The 22,065-nt window shown below is 39.9% G+C and overlaps 1 protein-coding gene across 1 annotated transcript; it reads right to left on the bottom strand.

Moving 5' to 3' along the window:
* On the bottom strand, positions 1-20,517 carry prrc1 (proline-rich coiled-coil 1). The gene is made up of 9 exons (XM_061876882.1): positions 20,405-20,517; positions 16,391-16,530; positions 13,591-13,968; positions 12,742-12,887; positions 9,252-9,354; positions 8,939-9,102; positions 5,715-5,818; positions 3,819-3,921; positions 1-833 (listed from the first exon to the last, which is right to left on the bottom strand). The coding sequence occupies exons 2-9, from the start codon at positions 16,485-16,487 to the stop codon at positions 624-626; spliced, it is 1,305 nt and encodes a 434-aa protein (XP_061732866.1). The 5' UTR covers positions 16,488-16,530; positions 20,405-20,517; the 3' UTR covers positions 1-623.
* Between the last annotated feature and the right edge of the window lie 1,548 nt (positions 20,518-22,065).

Raw genomic sequence — 22,065 nt, 5'->3', positions numbered from 1 at the left:
CTCATTTGAATATCACTTTATTCTTTCATGTGGCAGAGACCGTAATAAGGCAAACTCTTTTGGCATTATGTTTTATACGTCAGTAGTCTAGGTCAGGAGTCATTGACTACTGTACATTTGTCCAAGGGCCAGATTTTGCCCCCAAAAGACACTGTGAGGCACGGATGCTATTGTTAATAATAATAATAATAAAAAATATGCGGACGTAAAGTTTATCACAAGTTAAAGGAGCTATTTTGGAGGCCATCTTAGATTTTTACAAAACAATGACCCACAAGGAATAGGATCAATACGGCCTATGACCATACATGTGCTTCACAAAAACTGAATTTTTTTTGGGATAGACGGCATAAGATTGATTCAATTGTTAACATACATCACAAAGTATAATCTCAGAAAGGTTAAGCAGATGCTAAAACGATATACAGTCTATACTTCTTAAGAGGACCTTTGTAAGTGATACGCTACAGTAAAATCCAGTTGGGCTGGAATGTTAATGAGCACTGATCTTCACAAACTTGTCCATTAAGGAATAACATGAGACATCACCTACCAGTTATCTTAAGTTCCTTCTGCAAAATGTCACCAAATCCTCAGTGGATGACACACAGAGCAATAAAGCCTCATGCAGTTCTGGGTGGCAGCCTCTGTTTGTAGATTCCAGCCAAAGCTTTGGCAGCACTCTGGATCATCTGCCTTTGTGCCATCCCTGTCATGGCCGAATGCCATTCTGTTCTATTGATGTTGGGAAGACTGCGCTCCAGGATCTCACCAACTGTAACTGTAAGACCAGACCAACGAAGGCTGTAGTCTGGAGGGGTCTGGGACTGAGCCTGTGTGCAGATGACAAACATATTTTATTTGTGTTCATTTTAAATTGTGTTTCTACATTGAACCCTCTTTTAAAGCCTTGGCCAGTTTGCTTAAAGGCCTACTGAAACCCATTACTACCGACCACGAAGTCTGATAGTTTATATATCAATGATGAAATATTAACATTGCAACACATGCCAATACGGCTGGTTTAGTTTACCAAATTACAATTTTAAATTTCCCGCGGAGTTTCTTGTTGAAAACGTCGCGGAATGATGACGCGTATGATGACGCGTGTTTGTGACGTTATTGGTTGGAGGGGACATTTTAGCCCAGCACCATACACGGCTAAAAGTCGTCTCTTTTCATCGTATAATTACACAATAATTTGGACATCTGTGTTGCTGAATATTTTGCAATTTGTTCAATTAATAATGGAGACTATAAAGAACAATGCTGTTGGTGGAAAGCGGTGTATTGCAGCTGCCTTTAGCACCGAGACACACCCGGTGTTTCTTTGTTTGTTGTGAAGCTTTAACACAGAGCGGTCAAGCAAACATGTTTCTCTACGTCAACCAGCATGTTTTTGGATGGGAAAATTGTGATATATATCTTACCGGAGACATCAGTGGATTATTCGTCGTCCTGCAGTAGCTGTCAAAAAAGGCAGCTGTGAGCTTGGCTCCTCGGCTTCTCTCTGAGACACTGCGTGTCCACCGCAACCATCCGACTTTGAGGTATGTCTTTACAATCTCACTAAAACAGTGAAGATAAGGGATCTTCCAGAATTATCCTAGTAAATGTGTCAAACTACATCTGAAACGCTAACACTGCCACCGCTTTTTTTTTTTCTTCTAGTCCTTCACTATCAATATCCTCATCCACAAATCTTTCATCCTCGCTCATATTAATGGGTAAATTGTCACTTTCTCGGTCCAAATTGCTCTTACTGCTGGTGGCTTACATTACAAACAATGTGAGGATGTGAAGAGCCCTCTAAACGGTGACGTCACACGCACATTGTCTGCTACTTCCGGTAAAGGCAAGGCTTTTTTATTAGCGACCAAATGTTGTGAACTTTATCGTCGATATTCTCTACTAAATCCTTTCAGCAATAATTTGGCAATATCGCGAAATGATCAAGTATGACACATAGAATGGACCTGCTATCCCCGTTTAAATAAGAAAATCTCATTTCAGTAGGCCTTTAATAAAAAAATAAATAAATCAAGTGTATCTAATCAGCTACAAGGTCAACATTGATTAATCTTGGTCTAAAAGTGACATGGAGACTGGATGCAGGATGTAATGTGACTTCTTCAGTGTAGAAGCATGAACGTGTTAGCTTTCCACCTAAGCCAAGTTTGTTATTTGTTTTATAACATTATTCATTACAATTTGGTAATTGGTAAATCCAGCGTTACCACCAGGTATCACAAACCAGACAGTTCCATAGTCGCTATATGTGACGTCATGTTTGGTTGTAGCCTTGGAACCAGTTAAAACACTCCAATTTACAGGCTCCATTTTTTTTTAAAATGGGTGTTAGATGCCAGTTTACATGTACAGTACATGTAGTAGCAAAATACAGCAAAGATGCACTCTACAATCACAAAGCGATAGTCTAATACAGTAAATACAATCTGTAGGACTCAACAAAAGACAAGACTGGCACATTCGACATAATGGCAAAGACTACTTCCCAACTACGGCAACAAACCCTGGATAAACTGAAAAGAGTGCATGCATACTTACTGTGATATCTTAGTACATCAACTCAAAAAAGAGCAACCTACTTTCAGATTTGTTAGCCTTATATACAGACAGTGCGGCAACAAACTGGCACTTTCTGAGGCTTTCGTGGGACTCGTAAAACGATGTGGCATGCCAGAGTTGGACCCTGGGCCTAGAGTTTGACACCTGTGCTTGAGGCAAATTACTAACAAACAAAATGATGTAATAAAACTGAAAAAAGCTGTCAGAACAAAAAGAAGGAGTGGTAATACGGTTGGTAGTCTTGTTAACTGAATATCTTGCAATCTGTGTTTTAGGCTGTTGAAACCGTTCAAAATGGGAAAAGGATACAAATTCCTTACAATACCTCCAGAGGTAATCAAGAAAAGCAAAAGAGTAAAAGATTTTATGAAAAACGACAAGAAAATTGAGCAAGCAGAGTCGAAGACGGCACAGGTTTTCAGAGATCCCTTTGTTGAAGGTTTGTTTGATATAGTTTTAACGTTTAGAAAATCCCATTCAAGTATTATCTTTTATAACCTGTATTTTATCTTATTTTGGATTTCAAAATGCATTCAAATTCAATGCAACTCGGCGAGTCTAAATAAAAGAAAGCTAATGAGACCAAAACCTAAAAGAGTTAAGTTTTTACCAAAGGTACCAATCATAAATGAAGCTTTCAGCACATAAACAACGTGGAGGTCTATAGTTATAATTTGATAAAGATGAAAAAAAACAGGCATAATCGTAAACCACGCGTGCCACAAAGATGGCTGTAGACACAAAGTAAAATCAATAAATGCACCCTTACTCGGAAAAAAAAACTGCGCCACCCAGCCACACACAAATAAGTTGTAGACCTTTTCCAAGTTTTCCTGTTTTTTCGTGTTGAAACGCATCTGTAACACCAGAGTTCGACATGTCTGGGACCGCGACGGACGTATAATCCTTGGGATGATTTGAATTTTTTTTTTAAAATAACGTATAGGGATTGATTCCGTTGCAAATGTGGATTTTTTGCTCGTATTTGCTTTTTAATGGTAAGATAGGCTCCAGAAACCCCCGTTATCCCGAAATGGACAAGCGGTAGAAAACGGATGGATGGATATAGGACCCTGGCATACACAGATATTTTTCACTCTGTTTTCTACACAGTAGCCATATTGGTTTGGTGACCTTCTGTTCAAAATTCACATGAAGGAATACAACTTATAATGAATGACCTGTTTTCATGTCACATTGTTATTTGTGGTGTTCTGTTCCAGGTGTACCTGCTGGACATGTTCCAGTGCCAAAGGAGTTGCCTGGGTGAAGACCTCCACTTTAATGTTATGAGCCGGGTCTTCCAGGATCAAACAGCCAATGTCAAACCACCTGCAGGGGAAAAACAGCATTCTCAGGTATGAGACTTGTGTACACTTACATGAGCATGTTTTCTATATAGGGGTGCATTCACAATTATAGTGCGGTACTTTGGTCCGGACCAAAAGGTATGATAAAGATACTTGGTGCAAACTAATAAGTGTTCACGGTCTGTCTGGGGTGAGTTAAGCATGCAAAGCCTAGCTTTCATTGGACTGCGTATAAGACGTGCATACCATGCAACAAACCTGATGCATACAAACATTTGCTTGTAGCACTACAGTGCATCCGGAAAGTATTCAAAGTGCTTCACTTTTTCCCCATAGTGTTATTTCAGAAAGTTATTTCTCTCCAGAATTCCACACACATAAAAACCCATAATGAAAAAATTAACACCATTTTTTGTAATTTTTTGCAGATGTAAAGTATAACAATAGTTTTAAAAAATAGGCCTATCAAAGTTAATCCATGAGATTATTACAAAAAATTGTGCTTTAATCAAGTACAAATGCATATTAAAGGGCTGTTCTTAACTTGCTCAAAGTTATATTTTGCAAACCAAAAAAATATATCATGAACACCACCAGCTAGTTTATGTTTCCATTAGTGGTTTAAGAGAACACACAGTAGAACCTCGATTTACAAACCCCTCTATTTGCAAACTTTTAGATTGAGCCAAATATCCCTCTGTGTGCAAATCATGTGCGTGCATTTACAGTTCAGCTTTATTTTGTTAATAGAAGGATTGTCAAACATTACCCCATATATATATATGGACACACCTTCTCATTCATTGCATTTTCCTTATTTTCATGACTATTTATATGTAGATTGTCACGGAAGGCATCAAAACTATGAATGAACACATGTGGAGTTATGTATTTAACAAAAAAAGGTGAAATAACGGAAAACATGGTTTATATTCTAGTTTCTTCAAAATAGCCTCCCTTTGCTTCAGTTACTGCTTTGCACACTCTTGGCATTCTCTCGATGAGCTTCAAGAAGGAGTCACCTGAAATGGTTTGCACTTGGGTTAGTTTGTCTGCCTCACAATACGAAGGTCCTGAGTAGTCAGGGTTCAATCCCGGGCTCGGGATTTTTCTGTGTGGAGTTTGCAAGTCCTCCCCGTGAATGTGTAGGTTCCCTCCGGGTACTCCGGCTTTCTCCCACTTCCAAAGACATGCACTTGGGGATAGGTTGATTGGCAACACTAAATTGGCCCTAGTGTGTGAATGTGAATGTGAATATTGTCCGTCTATCTGTGTTGGCCCTGCGATGAGGTGGCGACTTGTCCAGGGTGTACCCGCCTTCCGCCCGATTGTAGCTGAGATAGGCACCAGCGCCCCCGCATTTTAACACTTGGTTTTCTCACTACGATAGGGTAAAACCATCCCAGGCACAGCCTCCTGGTTTTTGGAGTATAAATATTTGGGATTTTGGCACCAGCAGCTAGAGTAGATCTGACCAATCTACCAACCCCGTTTCCATAGGAGTTGGGAAATTGTGTTAGATATAAATATAAACGGATTACAATGATTTGCAAATCCTATTCAACCCATATTCAATTGAATGCACTACAAAGACAATCATATGTGAAACAGATAGTATTAGTAAATGATTCACTTTCAATTTGTTTAGCACTTTTCTCTTCAAAGTACCTAAAGTGCTTCACATCATTCCCCTCCTGATGACAGCATCAGGAGCAACTAAGCGTTCAATACTGGTCACACGAGTACTCGGGAGCCCTGCTGCCATACAATAAACATTCTGTTTAGAGAACCTCTAAAACTGGTTTTGTTGCTTACTTCTCAGGAAAGAGTTCCGCAATAAAGTTTTCCATAGAGACCACTGGCTGCTTCTCGTGGATCACCCCAGATCTTCTGAGACCATCAATGCGCTCCTGAGCCCCCTGCACAATAGAGAAGAAGACAGGTAGTCATATTTTATTTGATTTCGAAAAGTTTTTGTTGCTCACCATCATTTTGGTCAACAAAAGGCTCCAAATAATTGATGCAATGCTTGTTTTCAAAATAAAAAGGCATGAAAATATAGTAGAACCACTAAAGTTAGGGGTGTTTCAATCTTTCCATCCAACGTTCCCTTCTAAAGTGTGCACCTGTGCAATTGTGCACTGCACATTGCATTTTGTGCGCATGGCAGATCTAAGCCACGCACAAAATGTAAATAAAAAATAAGCGCATAACAATTTCCAATATAACTGATGACACACGGCCACAACAGAGAAAACAGTTTTCTTTATCACTGTTCAATTATTATAACATCTATTGGACATGAATTCCATCGACCACTTTGTTGAGCAGAACTCTTTATTGTCGCCCATAAACACATGGCCAAAACTGTGGTAAAAAAGTTTCTACCTTGCAAAACTGGTCATTTTCTGCCGTACAAACCAAACCAAAACCAACTTTGTCAACAGCAGCCGCTCGCTCTTTCTCACTTGCGCCAACACATGCGCATAAGGCACTTAGTCAGTGATGTGTTTACAGCCACACAAAAAGTCGGACAACTCAAACACCACACATAATGGGTAATTCCAGGTTGTTACATTATAATTTAACAATCAAAAGTGTGCTTATTCTAGTGTTAATAAGGGGATTATGGATGTTCATTTATAAATATTAATCATGAAATGCTGTTATCTGCGATGAGGTGGCGACTTATCCAGGGTGTACCCGCCTTCCACCCGAACGCAGCTGAGATAGGCTCTAGATGTGACTTTAAGGTTTTACTACTTACGTATAAAATACTACACGGTCTAGCTCCATCCTATCTTGCCGATTGTATTGTACCATATGTCCCGGCAAGAAATCTGCGTTCAAAGGACTCCGGCTTGTTGGTGATTCCCAAGGCCCAAAAAAAGTCTGCGGGCTATAGAGCGTTTTCCGTTCGGGCTCCAGTACTCTGGAATGCCCTCCCGGTAACAGTTCGAGATACCACCTCAGTAGAAGCATTTAAGTCTCACCTTAAAACTCATTTGTATACTGTAGCCTTTAAATAGACTCCCTTTTTGGACCAGTTGATCTGCTGTTTCTTTTCTTTTTCTTCTATGTCCCACTCTCCCCTGTGGAGGGGGTCCGGTCCGATCCGGTGGCCATGTACTGCTTGCCTGTGTATCGGCTGGGGACATCTCTGCGCTGCTGATCCGCCTCCGCTTGGGATGGTTTCCTGGTGGCTCCGCTGTGAACGGGACTCTCGCTGCTGAGTTGGACCCGCTTTGGACTGGACTCTTGCGACTGTGTTGGATCCATTGTGGATTGAACTTTCACAGTATCATGTTAGACCCGCTCGACATCCATTGCTTTCCTCCTCTCTAAGGTTCTCATAGTCATTATTGTCACAGACGTCCCACTGGATCATTATTGTCACCGATGTCCCACTGGGTGTGAGTTTTCCTTGCCCTTATGTGGGCCTACCGAGGATGTCGTGGTGGTTTGTGCAGGCCTTTGAGACACTAGTGATTTAGGGCTATATAAGTAAACATTGATTGATTGATTGATAGCGACCCCCCCAACCCCGAAAGGGGTCGGGGGGGTCTAATAAACAAGGGGTAGAAAATGGATGGATGGATAGATGGAATTCTATTTTAAAATTAAACTACCATAAAAATTACCATTTAAAATTGGACTTTTCATGTCTTTCAAGTTGGTCTGCAACGATGAAGTGATTAAATCGATGAGATAATTTTTTCCGATTCATATTCAGCTGATTGAGTGTTACTAATAAACATTGATCTAATTTGGACCGCGGAGTGCAAAAAACTTTATATACGTGGACATATTTTCTGGACGGCGGTGGTGTGTCGTGATCTGTGTGGTGACCAACAGCAGACAGTTTACATTTTTTTAAATGTAATGTTTAAAGTGTAATTTCAACATTGATGATGTGCAGTTATTAGAAAAAAAAAAGAATGAAGGTTATGTAAGTGGAAACATTGCTGTTTATTTTAACTATTATCCCTAAAATATACCATATTTTTCGGAGTATAAGTCGCACCCGTCGAAACTGCATAATAAAGAAGGTAAAAAACATATATAAGTCGCACTGGAGTACCAGTAGCATTTTTTGGGGAAATTTATTTGATAAAACCCAACACCAAGAAAATACATTTGAAAGGCAATTTAAAATAAATAAAGAATAGTGAACAACAGGCTGAATAAGTGTACGTTATATGACGCACAAATAACCAACTGAGAAGGTGCCTGGTATGTCAACGTAACAAATTATGGTAAGAGTCATTCAAATAACTATAACTTATAGAACATGCTATACTTTTACCAATCAATCTGTCACTCCTAATCGGTAAATCCCATGAAATTTTATACGTCTAATCTCTTACGTGAATGAGCTAAATAATATTATTTTATATTTTACAGTAATGTGTTAATAATTTCACACATAAGTCGCTCCTGCGTATAAGTCGCACCCCTGGCCAAACTATGAAAAAAACTGTGACTTATAGTCCGAAAAATACGGCACATTAAGTCTATAAAGTGTGTTTTATCCAATCAATTAATCAAACAAATTATCCATCCATCCATCCATTTTCTACCACTTGTCCCTTTTCGGTTCGCTGGAGCCTATCTCAGCTGTATTTGGTCTAATCCATAGATAACTTGATTACTTAGATAAACGATAGCTACAGTTATATATTTAAGGAGTTTTACAAAAGCAGTGGGATATCAAATGATTCACCCCAATGTACAAAGTCAAGTAGCATTGTAGGATATGATTTTTAACTAATCAGGATCAGTAGTGTACCTGTTACACACACTATGAACACAGTTCCAGTTCAGCTGCCATCTACTCAAAGTGCTTTCAAGTTTATTGAGAAGCTGCTTTTAATGTGTGTGCACAAAATAGATAACAATATTGTCAGTTCAAAATAAGGAATTGTGTGTTATTTAGAATGACTCTAGTTCATATTGTGATTATCAGTGTAATTGTTTTGCTCAACCTGTGCATTTAATTAAATAGATCTTTACAATTATAAAAAGTGCAGTGGACATACCTTGAGCCCAGCTGCATACCCCACAGGCTGTGGGGCAATGTTGGACAGACCATTTTCCCCAGTGACCATGGCCATCCCGAACACCTCCTGAAAGGCCCCTCGGACTGCATCAACATTCGCCTCTTTATCTGAAGTCACCACAATGTCGATATCCCCTCCAGACTCTGTAAACAAGAACACATTATTTAATGGGATTGTAGTCAGGCCTAATGGATCCCACCTGATTGGGACACTTATCATTTGATGTGGTCTGAAGTGTCATATGTTTTGACAAACAGATTAAAAAAATAGGTTGCAAACATGTCGTGCTTACTGATATAGGGAGCCATGCCAGGATCTAGAGTAGTGATCATGGACTCCACTGAATGTTTAGTCTTATCCAGGACTGATTTTACAACAGTGTTTCCTGCAACTCCCTAGAGGAAACAAAGACAGAACAGAGTCACAGATTACACTGTGCAGGTTTCACGCCACGAGCATGCAGTTAGAGCAGTCCTTAACATTATGTGGGCCCTACCGAGGATGTCGTTGTGGTTTGTGCAGCCCTTTGAGACACTTGTAATTTAGGGCTATATAAATAAATATTGATTGATTGATATACACTATATTGCCAAAAGTATTTGGCCACCTGCCTTGACTCACATATGAACTTCCAGTGCCATCCCATTTCTAAATTTCACACTCGGCACAATTCAGTCCGAAATGTAGGGTTCTCCTGGCAACCTCCAAACCCAGATTCGTCCATCAGAATGCCAGATGGAAAAGCGTGATTCATTACTCCAGAGAAGATGTCTCCACTGCTCTAGAGTCCAGTGGCAACGTGCTTCACACCACTGCATCCGATGCTTTGCATTGGACTTGAGGATTTATGGCTCCGATGCAGCTGCTTGGCCATGGAAACCCATTCCGTGAAGCTCTCTGCGTACTGTGCGTGGGTTAATTGGAAGGTCAAATGATGTTTGGAGCTCTGTAGCAACTGACCGTGCAGAAAGTCGGCGACCTCTTTGCACTATGCGCTCCAGCATCCGCTAACCCCTCTCTGTCAGTTTACGTGGCCTACCACTTGGTGGCTGAGTTGCTGTTGTTCCCAAACTCTTCCATTTTCTTGTAATACAGCAGACGGTTGACTTTGGAAATATTGGAGCGAGGAAATTTCACGACTGGATTTATTGCACAGGTGGCATCTTATGGACAGTTCCACGCTGGAAATCACTGAGCTCCTGAAAGCGGCCCATTCTTTCACAAATGTTAGTAGAAACAGTCTCCATGCCTAAGTGCTTGATTTTATACACCTGTGGCCAGGCCAAGACATTAGGACACCTGATTCTCATCATTTGGATGGGTGGCTAAATACTTTTGCGTAGTGTGGGATATCAGTATCATGCGTCAAACCACGCTTCAAAAAGATGCGAACTGCATAACATAAACATAATACATAAATTAATAAGCACAATATATTGCATGTATCAAGATGAGTTAAAATAGAAGTTTGTGATTCCACATTGAATTATCTGAATTGCACATACAATATCATGAAGTACTTTAGTGCATGTGGGCATTCATGGCCTTTCTAGACACTTGCGTAACGTTTAACAGTGAGAGCCCATTATTCATTCAGTCTACATTCACACATACTTTTAAAAAGGTACTCTGGGTTGTTAAAATTAACAATGTACAAAGAAATGAACATTGTGTCACAAAACCATGATAAAATCCAAAACATGGATTTTGTAAACCAGTCCAGCATTAATGTTAACTGTCCTTTGTTTACATAAAGCTGACTTGAACAAGGGGTGTGTGTATGATTGCTGGCCCACCTCCCCAAACAGAGATAGTAGATTACATGAGGGCTCACTCCATTCATATGATTCCCACTATGAAACAAATGCGGAAAAGTGCTAAACCCGATGCTCGGAGCGAACTATTTTGCTGACTTGTCGAAGGCGAGAGATGAAGACAACAAACGCACTTGCAACTTATTGAGGCCAGTAAAATTATTGCATTTATTTTCTTTGACCATTCAATGAAAACAGCTTATAGACCACAACTACGGCGGTCAAAAAGTACCTTGAAAATGGTGTGTCAAACAAAATCTATGATAAATATTGACCAAAGAACCAATATTACATGTTATGAAGACTACAAGGAAGTCTTTACAATTCTGAAAAAAATGATATAACCCCTATAAATGGACAACATTTTAGTAGTTTTTATTTTTCTAACACCTTAAATAGCAGCAGAGTAGAAGAATAAATAAATACAGCTAAATGAAGTAGCCATCTTTATTGTTAGTTACACACACCTAAAATATCTCAAGATGAATTTAAAAACCAATGGCTACATTAGAGTAACTGAATATGTGCACACTTCATAATCCAATTAGTCGACTACCGTATTTCCTTGAATTGCCGCCGGGCATATAGTATGCGCCTGCCTTGAATTACTGCCGGGTCAAACTCGCTTCGCAAAAGAATCAGCGCATGCTTAGTATTACCGCCGGGTCAAACTCGTGACGTCACGAGTGACACTTCCCCTGTCATCATTTTCAAAATGGAGGAGGCTGATTTCAATACAGGTAATTTGAAATCGCATAAAGGGAAGAAGATAAAGAGCTATTCAGTATGATTTAAGGTCCAAGCTACTGAATACCGGTATGCTAAAAAAAACAGTAAGCAGCTATGTTTTATTAATATAGCTGTGGAGAGGTGGAGCCGCCGGTCCGACAGAGAGGCAGGGCACGCTGGAGCCCGGCCCAAGATGGCGGTGAGGAGGCGGCGTCGGCGAGCGAGCGGAGAGGAGGAGCGGAAGAGCAACCTGGACTGAGGTTTGATTGAAAAATAAACAAAGTCAAACTGCTCAAGCTATGTCCTTCCTTGGTAGTCCTGGGAACCCGCAAGACAACGGCTTTAAACCATCACAATACCGTAGCTAAGTGTGTCAAATATGAGTCATGAAATGACTCCTGCCTCCTGGTGGTAGAGGGCGCTCGTGATCCTTTTTGCGACTACTCGGCTGCAGAAGAAGTGACAATGAGTGACGTGAATTGTGCTGGGACGGATATGACGCGGCGGATGCACAACGGACCTTTTAGGATTTAACACCTATTCTGGCTATGTAAACAACCGGGCTGAAATAAAGCATGTTCTAGTCCTAAATACCCAGTGTATTATTTATACAATAACACTTCCTGGTGGCAGCGGTGGGGTAAAGAGATCACCCACGGAGCAGAACGGGAGGGGGAGTTGTCAGAGGGTAATTCTGTCGTCGCCCCCGCACTTGAGGAGCCGAGCTAACTGATAGTAGCGGTCTGATAGCAGTTTTCTAAACTGGACTTTCAATCGAAGCAGGTGGTAATAAAGGAAGATCTCCATCAAGACAGAAAGACTTTTAAAACTGAAGAAAGATAAGGAAGACTTCTATAAACAAGTTATCGATGATTTTAATCAGAAGGAGCTGGCATGGACTATATTTATAAGTAAAGGTAAGACCATTATAACGTTTTTTTTAAATTAAATGTGCTTTTCATGATGGTATCCTTACATCACACTCAAATTGTACTGCATGCCTTTGGTAAGTGCCGGAGTGAGAAGAGGTTTTAAAATAATTAGCGCATGCTTACATTTACCGCATGCCTTTGGTAAGCGCAGGAATGAGAAGAGGTTTTAAATTAATAAGCGCCCCGGCGGCAATTTAAGGAAATACGGTAATTGTTAAGATAGTCGATAATTATCCAAATAGTCGTTAGTAATAGCAGTATTTAGGCAGCAACTAGCACTGATGTAAGCACATTTGATCAGTATTACCTTGAAAAAGCCCCATATTCCTCCACCAGAATTGTTCTCTCCAAAGACCCTGGGATCTTCCTGCTCCTCTGGAAATGTGATAGGAGATCTGGCATCCAAAGCACCTGTCATGACAGGCTGCTGAACCAGGGGGCTGGACACTACATCTAGAAATGGAGACAAAACTATGAAATCTCAATGCCTAAAATGGTTTGCTTCTGTTGGTCTCCTAATATTAGTTTGAGGTGAGTAGGAAATGCTATAATAGGGTCTCTCTGTCTCTTATATGCACGTACACGAAGGTTGTAGTGTAAGTAGTAAAGTACCATTACAAAATAGTAATTAAATCAAACATTGCACACCTTTTAGTCAGTGGTTGAGTAGTTTTTTTTACTAAATATTTACTGAGTCAAGTAATTATTTGGATGATGACTTTTTACTTTTACCTGACTTATATTACTGTAAAGTAACAATACCTTTACTTGAGTATTTTTTGGCTACTCTACCCAACTTTTATATCAGCTGAATTTTGTTGTGTTGTCTTAGTGTTTTGAGTAGGTACATTTTCAGAGAGAGACATTATAAAACTAGAATAAGGGCTTAGGAGTATTTTCTTAAAGAAAAAGGACTAGTGTGTGTGCTTCATGGGCACACAACTAGTCTTTGTTCATAAGAATGTTTTACAGCAGGCAAGGAGCTCAATCATTTCCATCGAGTGTATCCCAAATTGTGTTGAAAACAGATCTCAAACGATGTGCAGAATCTACTCGGTGAAACGATGTGATTAAACGCATTATTAAAAGGAACTATTTTAAACTACACTTTATGAATAGTACTGGTGTGTTATAGAAATGTTTGTACAAAACATACCTGAAATCGAGGTAGGGCTGGAGAATGTTGGCATGAGCGGTGTCTGCGGTGTTCGACCAGCATGACCCCGCGTGATATCATATCCTGAGCTCAGGAAGTAGTTGGTAAGAGGCGGCCCGACGGGAGGTGGGCCGCCGCCAATGGGTGGTGGTCCAGTGGAAGAGGGCGGGGGGGGCACTGACACGGCAGGACCAGCGGGGAAGGGAGAGGCGGTGCTGAAAGGAGGAGCAAGTGAAGATGGAGGAGGAAAAATGGACGGTGGAGCAGTGGGACCGCTAAAAGCAGGAAGGGAAGGACCAGGTGGGGGTGGAGCACTGATTGAGAGGGAGCCAATGGACACTGCACTGGAGCCTGCAGGAATAACGGGGCTGGACAGACCTGAAACACACAATTTAATACTGGTTTCTACTTTGTGTGTAAAAACAAAATGCAAAAATTGTTTTAAAAAATAATCATGAAATCAATTTCACAGGGCAGCACAATGGAGCATGTGGATGTATATTCTACTCCGGTTTTGTCTTGTGGGTTAAAGCTAAAAAAAAATCATGTTTAAAGGGGACCTATGATAGGAAAGTTGACCTCCACATGGAGAGGAACCAGAAGAAGTGGTTCGGGCATCTGGTCAGAAGGCCCCCCGAACGCCTCCCTAGGGAGGTGTTTAGGGCGCATCCGACCGGTAGGAGAACACGGGGAAAACCCAGGACAAGGTGGAGAGGGAACACCTCGGGATCCCTCGGGAAGAGCTGGACTAAGTATCTGGGAAGAGGGAAGTCTGTGCTTCTCTGCTGAGGCTGCTGCCCCCGCGACCGCAACCCGACTTCAGATAAGTAGAAGATGGATGGATGAATCAAGGTGGGGGGCTTATGATGAATTTTGTCTTGTCTGATTTGTACCGTATTTTTCGGACTATAAGTCGCGTTTTTTTTTATAGTTTGGCCGGGGTTGAGACTTGGCCAAACTATATAAAATAAAAAAATAAAAAAACATTTGGTAAAAAAACATGGTATTTTTTTTTTTTTTTTGTTTGGCCGGGTCTCACCCCCCGCTGGACTGTGGAGAAGACTACGACTTGTAGTCCGAAAAATACGGTAAATGTTACAGAGTTTCATACTTGTGTTAAACAAAGCCAACACGTCAAATCACGAGGTTAATGCATTTTGGTGTGAGCTTGCACGCAATTTTAGATGCCTATGTTGGCAGGCTTTTTCCGTCTGGCAAGGTGACATTAAAACAAGGTGGACAGACTTATTTGGACATTAAGTAAAGCTCTCAGCCAGAGATGGAAAAGCTCCTCCTCTGCTTCAGGCTACGAGGAAACATAAAAAGGTAGGATAAACTTGTTGTTTTTTCTAATCTTTGAATGTGCATTATAACACCAATATGCAGTCGCATGATTGCTGCTAAAAGGAGATTTTTTTTATACAGGTTTACCAAATGCAGGTGAACCTATGGCGACAGGGTGAATCTATATAATGTTTTATGAAGTTTATTTTGGACTATGTCTGGAAGAAAATAGCGGTGACGACTTGAATATACATACAGCGCCTTGCAAAAATGTTCTTTTTTACCTATTTTGTTACATTACATCCTGTAATTTAAATGTTTTTAATCTATTTCAGGGTCAATTTCAAAGTTATATTATTAGTTTTTAATTATCTTAATGGAATTGCGCCTTTTTATCTATCTGACCTGCTTTTACTTTGTCAACCCTTGCAGATCATAACTTTTATCTTTACCATATACCACAACAAAGGTGAGGGGGCATTTAGCCACTATAGCCTCCGCATGTAAGACAGCCTGCCAGATAGCCTCAGGATTGCCGAAACAGGTGATATTTAAAAAAAAAAAAATGGTTAAAACACACTTCTTCAATCAGACTTTTACTGATCATGTTAAACTCTTCAGTTTTTAATTGTTATTGTTACTTACATTGTATTTGTTGCTATTAATACTACTACTATTCTCCCAAATTAATTTTTTTATGTATTTATTAATGTACTATTGATATTTTTTTTACATATATTTTAAAATACATTTTATACTATTTTTTTACGTTTTATACTACTACTTTTAGACGCTATTAACTTTAGTAATTCTTCAGTGTTGCATTATTGCCATGCAATGTTTTGTTATTGTCAATAGTGCTGTGTGAGCATGTGTTTTCCTGGTGTATAGCACTTTGTGTTTCCACTTGCCTGTGCATGAAAAGTGCTATATAAATAAAGTTTGATTGATTGAATGATGTTCCAACACATTTACTCCCACACGTTAAGGACATTTGTAAACTGTTGAGAGCAATTTATAGTGCGAATTTTTGTTGGTAAATGAGAGTCGTTTAGAGATTATTATCACACTTCAACATCTCTGCCATGTAAATGCTGCATCTTTTCTAGGTCAGCATTGGAAATGAAAATATGTTCTCGATTGTCTTACCCTGGATAACTGTAAAATAAATATACAAATAAATGTAAATTGGGAAATACATTTTGTATACCACACTACATTACCCAGCAGGCTTAGTGCTATAGACAGGAACTGGAAGTACACCCGAGCTATGTGGGAGGATGACAATTTTGTTATTTGATCAACAAAGAGTTGATATAGTGTACATGTGTTGTTCTTGTTGCGTTACACATTTGACGTGAGCGTTTAAGCGCTGCTCAGAGAAAAAATTTAATTCGCCAAAATGATAATTCAAGGGGTTGAATTAATCGCAACATCAGGAAATCTTGGGGAGACCGAACAATGGTACATTGAAAAATGAAAAACATGATTTTAGACGCACACATCGTCTTCTTACCCATGCTCATTGGTGGAGAGCCGACTAAAGCTGCTGCACTCACAGAAAGTGTCGGGCTGGTTGGAGGCGTAGTCTCAATCCCGCTCTCTTCCATCATCTCCTTAGCCTTTAACGTCCGCGTAAGAAGGAGAAGAAACTAACTGTAATACACACAGTACATTAAGAGGTTATTTTACAGCATTTGGATGAAACTCAAACAGAGTGAACATATTCTCTATTAACATTTTGGCATGTGAGCACGGAATCAGTGCAAAAGATGAACGCTTGCCGTCTTAAAAAAAATATGATTCGGTGTTTTCATATATTTATTTATTATTGGAAAACTGTCAAAAATGCGAATTTGGCGCTTCTGGTTCGCACTCTCTTATGAACAAATGATCATGGAAGTGTAGCACAACTGTAGGTGTGCCTCCACTTTACAACACACCTCATACACGTCTGGTTTCAGTTCAGTTCCAGTTCATTTCGAACATGCATATGATACGATGAGATGCATCACATATTTCCCGTTGTTTCATTACAGCACGTCCGAAAAGGAGTAAGAAGAAGCTGAGTTTATTTAATCCTACCCCTTTTCATACCATAACAATTTTATCCTATTTTCTTGTTCTCGGTAACAGAAAAGTGAACAAATAAATAATATACCATTGGAAATATACATATAATAAATGCAAAAATAATCTGTCTAAAAGAAAATAAAAAATAGATAAAGGTTTCAACATGTTCATCATAATTCTTGTTCTGTGTACTTTGTGAACACTTGAACAGTCTCTTAAACTGAATCATATTGGTGCTTTGTTTGATTTCTTTGGTTAATTCCACATACAGATATACTAAAGTGTTGTACGAGCATACACATAATTTTAATTAGATTTTCCGCTAAGGTTATATTTCTCCTATTTTGTTGGGGGAAAAAATTGTGCATTCTTGGGTAGCAGGTTATAGTTTGCTTTGTACATACTTTTAGCTGTTTGGAAATGCACCAAACCGTTGAACTTCAACATTTGTGATTCAATAAAGGGATTGTATGTTCTCTATATCCAACATTATGTATTATTCTAACTGATCTTTTTAGTGAATGAAGCACACATTTGTAGTTGTTTCCCCATATTTCTACACAATAACTGAGAAATGGCAACACTAGCAAGCAGTAGAGAATATGAAGTGATTTTTGGTCTCGAACAGGTTTTGCTTCATTCATTATTGACGTGTTTCTTGCTACTTTGTTGTATATTTTTTACATGAGATTTTCACTTCATTTCATCATCTATTATTACAGCCAAAAATGTGTTTTCTTTTACCCTTTCAATATCTACTCCGTATATTTGTAAAAGACAAAAAGAGGTAGCAAAAATGATTTTTGATGCACTTGAGGCACTAATAAGTAGAGGTACACAATAAAATTGTAAGAGATAGGTTGATTGTCAACACTAAATTGGCCCTAGTGTGTGAATGGGAGTGTGAATGTTGTCTGTCTATCTGTGTTGGCCCTGCGATGAGGTGGCGACTTGTCCAGGGTGTACAACGCCTACCGCCCGAATGCTGCTGAGATATGCTCCAGCGACCCCAAAAGGGACAAGAGGTAGAAAATGGATGGAAGGAATCTCCTCTCTGGTCAACAAAAGCACCATGAATATTCTACCGGGGACTCTCATTCAACCATTTTCGATCACGCATACACCACCTGGTACCCCAGCACCTCCAAAACCCTCAAATCTAGACTCCAAACATCCCACAACAAGCTAGTCAGGCTACTTCTAGACCTCCATCCCAGATCACACCGCACTCCTACCCACTTCTCCAAAGTGGGGTGGCTCATGGTGGAGGACAGAGTAAAACTTGCAGGGAGCCTAGTCTATAAAATCTGCTACACTTCCCTGATACCGAAGTACATGTCAAACTACTTCCATACCGTGAATGACCCCCATAACTAAAACACCAGAGGGAGCACCGCAAACCACATCAAACCCAGATTCCGATCTAACAAAGGTCTTAACTCATTCTCCTTCTATGCCACATCAATGTGGAATGCACTCCCAACAGGTGTAAAAGTAAGTGCATCTCTATCCTCCTTCAAAACCGCACTAAAACAACACCTCCAGGCAACTTCAACCCTTTACTAATACCCTCCTCCATTCACATCCCATTTTCCCGGATTGTAAATAACCTTAAATAATCAAATGTATTTCTAATGTATATACTTGTTCTTATGCTATCCGAACTCACCATGTTCTCTGCTCGCTGTACATATTCTACTAAATAAGACCTACACTGTTTCAATGTCCATTTCTCTGTTGATGCAATTGTTGATGACTGAAGTGCTGATATCAACCAAAGCTCCTCATCCCACCCCCTGGATTGTAAATAATTCAATGTATATACTATGATGATTAACCTGTGTGATGACTGTATTATGCTGATAGTATATATTTGTACCATGAATTGATTAACGTGGACCCCGACTTAAACAAGTTGAAAAACTTATTCGGGTGTTACAGTTCAAGTTGCCTGGAGGTGTTGTTTTGAAGGAATATAGAGATGCACTTACTTTTACACCTGTTGGGAGTGCATTCCACATTGATGTGGCATAGAAAGAGAATGAGTTAAGACCTTTCTTAGATCGGAATCTGGGTTTAATGTGGATTGTGGAGCTCCCCCTGCTGTTGTGGTTATGGCGGTCATTTACGTTATGGAAGTTGTTTGACATGTACTTCAGTATCAGGGAGGTGTAGCGGGTTTTATAGACTAGGCTCAGTGCAAGTTGTTTTACTCTGTCCTCCTCCCTGAGCCAGCCCACTTTGGAGAAGTGGGTTGGAGTGAGGTGTGATCTGGGGTGGAGGTCTAGAAGTAACCGTACTAGCTTTGGAGGTGGGAGGAAGCCGAAGTATCCTGAGGGAAACCACGAACATGCAAACTCCACACAGAAAGCTCCTGAGCACGGGATTGAACACTGGACTACTCAGGACCTTCGTATTGTGAGGCACGTGCACTTACCCCTGTTCCACCGTGCTGCCCATGGACTAAATCAGGGGTCGGGAACCTTTTTGGCTGAGAGAGCCATACAAGCCAAATGTTTTTAAAAGTATTTCCGTGAGAGCCATATATTTATTTTTTTTAACACTGAATACAACTATATGCATGCATTTTTAAGAAAGACCAACATTTTTAGAGTATAATAAGTCTCTTATTCTTTTCAGTAACATTGTTATTCTGATGCTAACCAAAAATACATAAAATACTTCTTACCATTAGTCCGACTTCTTGAACAGGTGCGGTAGAAACCGGATGGATGGATGAAAATGCATGAGAATGTTATGTATTTTGAACGTTATTTTTGACACTGTGATTACCAGCGGAATTATTCATTACTTATTGTGTTAAGCAATGTCAGCTAAGATTTATCTGAGAGCCAGGTGCAGTCATCAAAAGAGCCACATTTGGCTCTAGAGCCATAGGTTCCCTACCCCTGGACTAAATGTTAACACAATGTATTTTGACATCATGAAAATGAATAAAAACTACAAAAGTACTTGTCCCTGGACCTATTTCGGACATTTTCCGAAAATGTCATCCAAATCAGTCTATTAGTTACAATATGTTGCTAACTATAGGATTACAGCTGGTTGCATTCTTTTATGAAGCAGCACAACAAAGTGTCCCTTTTTTTCCAGTTGGCAACCTTACATTCAGAGAGTATTGCACCTCCATTGTTAGGTTAATACAAAATATGTACCACAAATTTTCCCTTTTTCTCCGTTCAGACGTCAACTACACCCGGTGAGTGATAAGTAATCTCAACCCTTAAAAACCGACATATTATTTTATCAACCAATTCAGTCGAGGAGCACCTCTACTTGTTCCACATCAGCTGTCCACGTGTCCAAAGTTACTTTTACGCGTTCAATAAACGTTTAGAATAAAAAATAACTAGTATTCGTTATTCTTAAATTCGGAAACCATTCCGTATACATGTTTGAAAGTTGCTAAGAAAACATAAACAGTCTTAGTACTCACCTGCTAGCTCGACTCGCTACTAACACGAACATGCGCAGACACACTTTGATGACGTCATGTGTTGCCACGTCTCCCATCAGGCACGGGCCACGCCCCTTCAGGATGTCCGTCTCCGGCAAGGCTAAAGCTAGTGGGGGCGAAGTTTTATAATGTGCCCACGTGACTTCCATTTTAGTAGGGGCCACTCTCCCATTTATGGCAGTTATAGGGTCAAATGGACAAAATTAACAACATAGATATTGGAATAAGTACTTCAATGCATCATTCATTAATTGTAATTGGAATCAAATGCATACAATAAAATATTAGATTATTCAATTGTTTGATTTCTTATTATTAGAAGCATTTAAAGGCCTACTGAAACCCACTACTACCCACCACGCAGTCTGATTGTTTATATATAAATGATGAAATATTAACATGGCAACACATGCCAATACGGCCTTTTTTAGTTTACTAAATTACAATTTTAAATTACCCGGGAGTTTTGTCTTGAAAACGTCGTGTAATGATGACGTGTACGCAAGACGTCACGGGTTTTAAGGAAATATGAGCGCTGCACACACACACAGCTAAAAGTCGTCTGCTTTAACGGCATAATTACACAGTATTTTGGAGATCTGTGTTGCTGAATCTTTTGCAATTTGTTCAATTAATATTGGATAAGTCACAGTAGAAAGATGGAGTGGGGAAGCTTTAGCCTTTAGCCACACAAACACACGGTGATTCCTTGTTTAAAATTCCTGGAGGTGAAACTTTACTATGGATCATAGTGCGGTCAAGCAAACATGAATCACGACGGAATGTCAACCAGCAGGTTTCGGTGAGAAAATTGTGGTTAAAAAGTCGCCACTTACCGGATATCAGCTGAGCTTGTGCCTCCCGTACAGCTGCCGTCGACTTCCCCGAGACACTGCGCGTCAACACCCGGCCGTGGACGTACACTTCCGACTATCAGGTACTGTTAAACTCACTAAAACACTAGCAACTCAATAGAAAGATAAGGGATTTCCCAGAATAATCCTAGTAAATGTCTCTAAAAACATCGGAATCCGTCCCAATGCAATCGCGTTTTTTTTTTAAAACTTATTTTTTTAATCTTTTTTTTTTTCTAGTTCATCGCTATCAATATCCTCAAACACAAATCTTTCATCCTCGCTCCAATTAATGGGGAAATTGTCGTTTTCTCAGTTTGAATAGCACTTTTTGTTGGAAGCTACCATTAAAAACAATGTGACGGGTGACATCATCGTGTGCGACTTCCAGTAGAGGCAGGGCTTTTCTCTTAACACCGAAAGTTGCAAACTTAATCATCAATGTTCTGTACTAAATCCTTTCAGCAAAAATATGGAAATATCGCAAAATTATCAAGTATGACACTCAGAATGGACCTGCTATCCCCGTTTAAATAAGAAAATCTCATTTCAGTAGGCCTTTAAGTCTCACCTTAAAACTCATTTGTATACTCTATCCTTTAAATAGACCCCCTTTTTAAACCAGTTGATCTGCCGTTTCTTTCCTTTTTCTCCTCTGTCCCACTCTCCCTTGTGGAGGGGGCCCGGTCCGGTGGCCATGGATGAAGTACTGGCTGTCCAGAGTCGGGACCCAGGATGGACTGCTCGTCCAGAGTCGGGACCCAGGATGGACTGCTCGTCCAGAGT

The sequence above is a fragment of the Nerophis ophidion genome, linkage group LG17 (assembly GCF_033978795.1).
Source record: "Nerophis ophidion isolate RoL-2023_Sa linkage group LG17, RoL_Noph_v1.0, whole genome shotgun sequence".
Taxonomy (NCBI): domain Eukaryota; kingdom Metazoa; phylum Chordata; class Actinopteri; order Syngnathiformes; family Syngnathidae; genus Nerophis; species Nerophis ophidion.
Note: the sequence above shows the minus strand (reverse complement) of the source record. Positions and strands in the feature narration are given on the sequence as shown.

Coding starts and splice junctions, on each gene's coding strand:
- prrc1 (XM_061876882.1), bottom strand. CDS start 16,487: ATGATGGAAGAGAGCGGGATTGAGACTACGCCTCCAACCAGCCCGACA. Junction 12,888..13,590: donor CAGCCCTACCTCGATTTCAG/GTATGTTTTGTA, acceptor CTCCATTTCTAG/ATGTAGTGTCCAGCCCCCTG. Junction 3,922..5,714: donor GCGGAACTCTTTCCTGAGAA/GTAAGCAACAAA, acceptor TTTCCCCTGCAG/GTGGTTTGACATTGGCTGTT.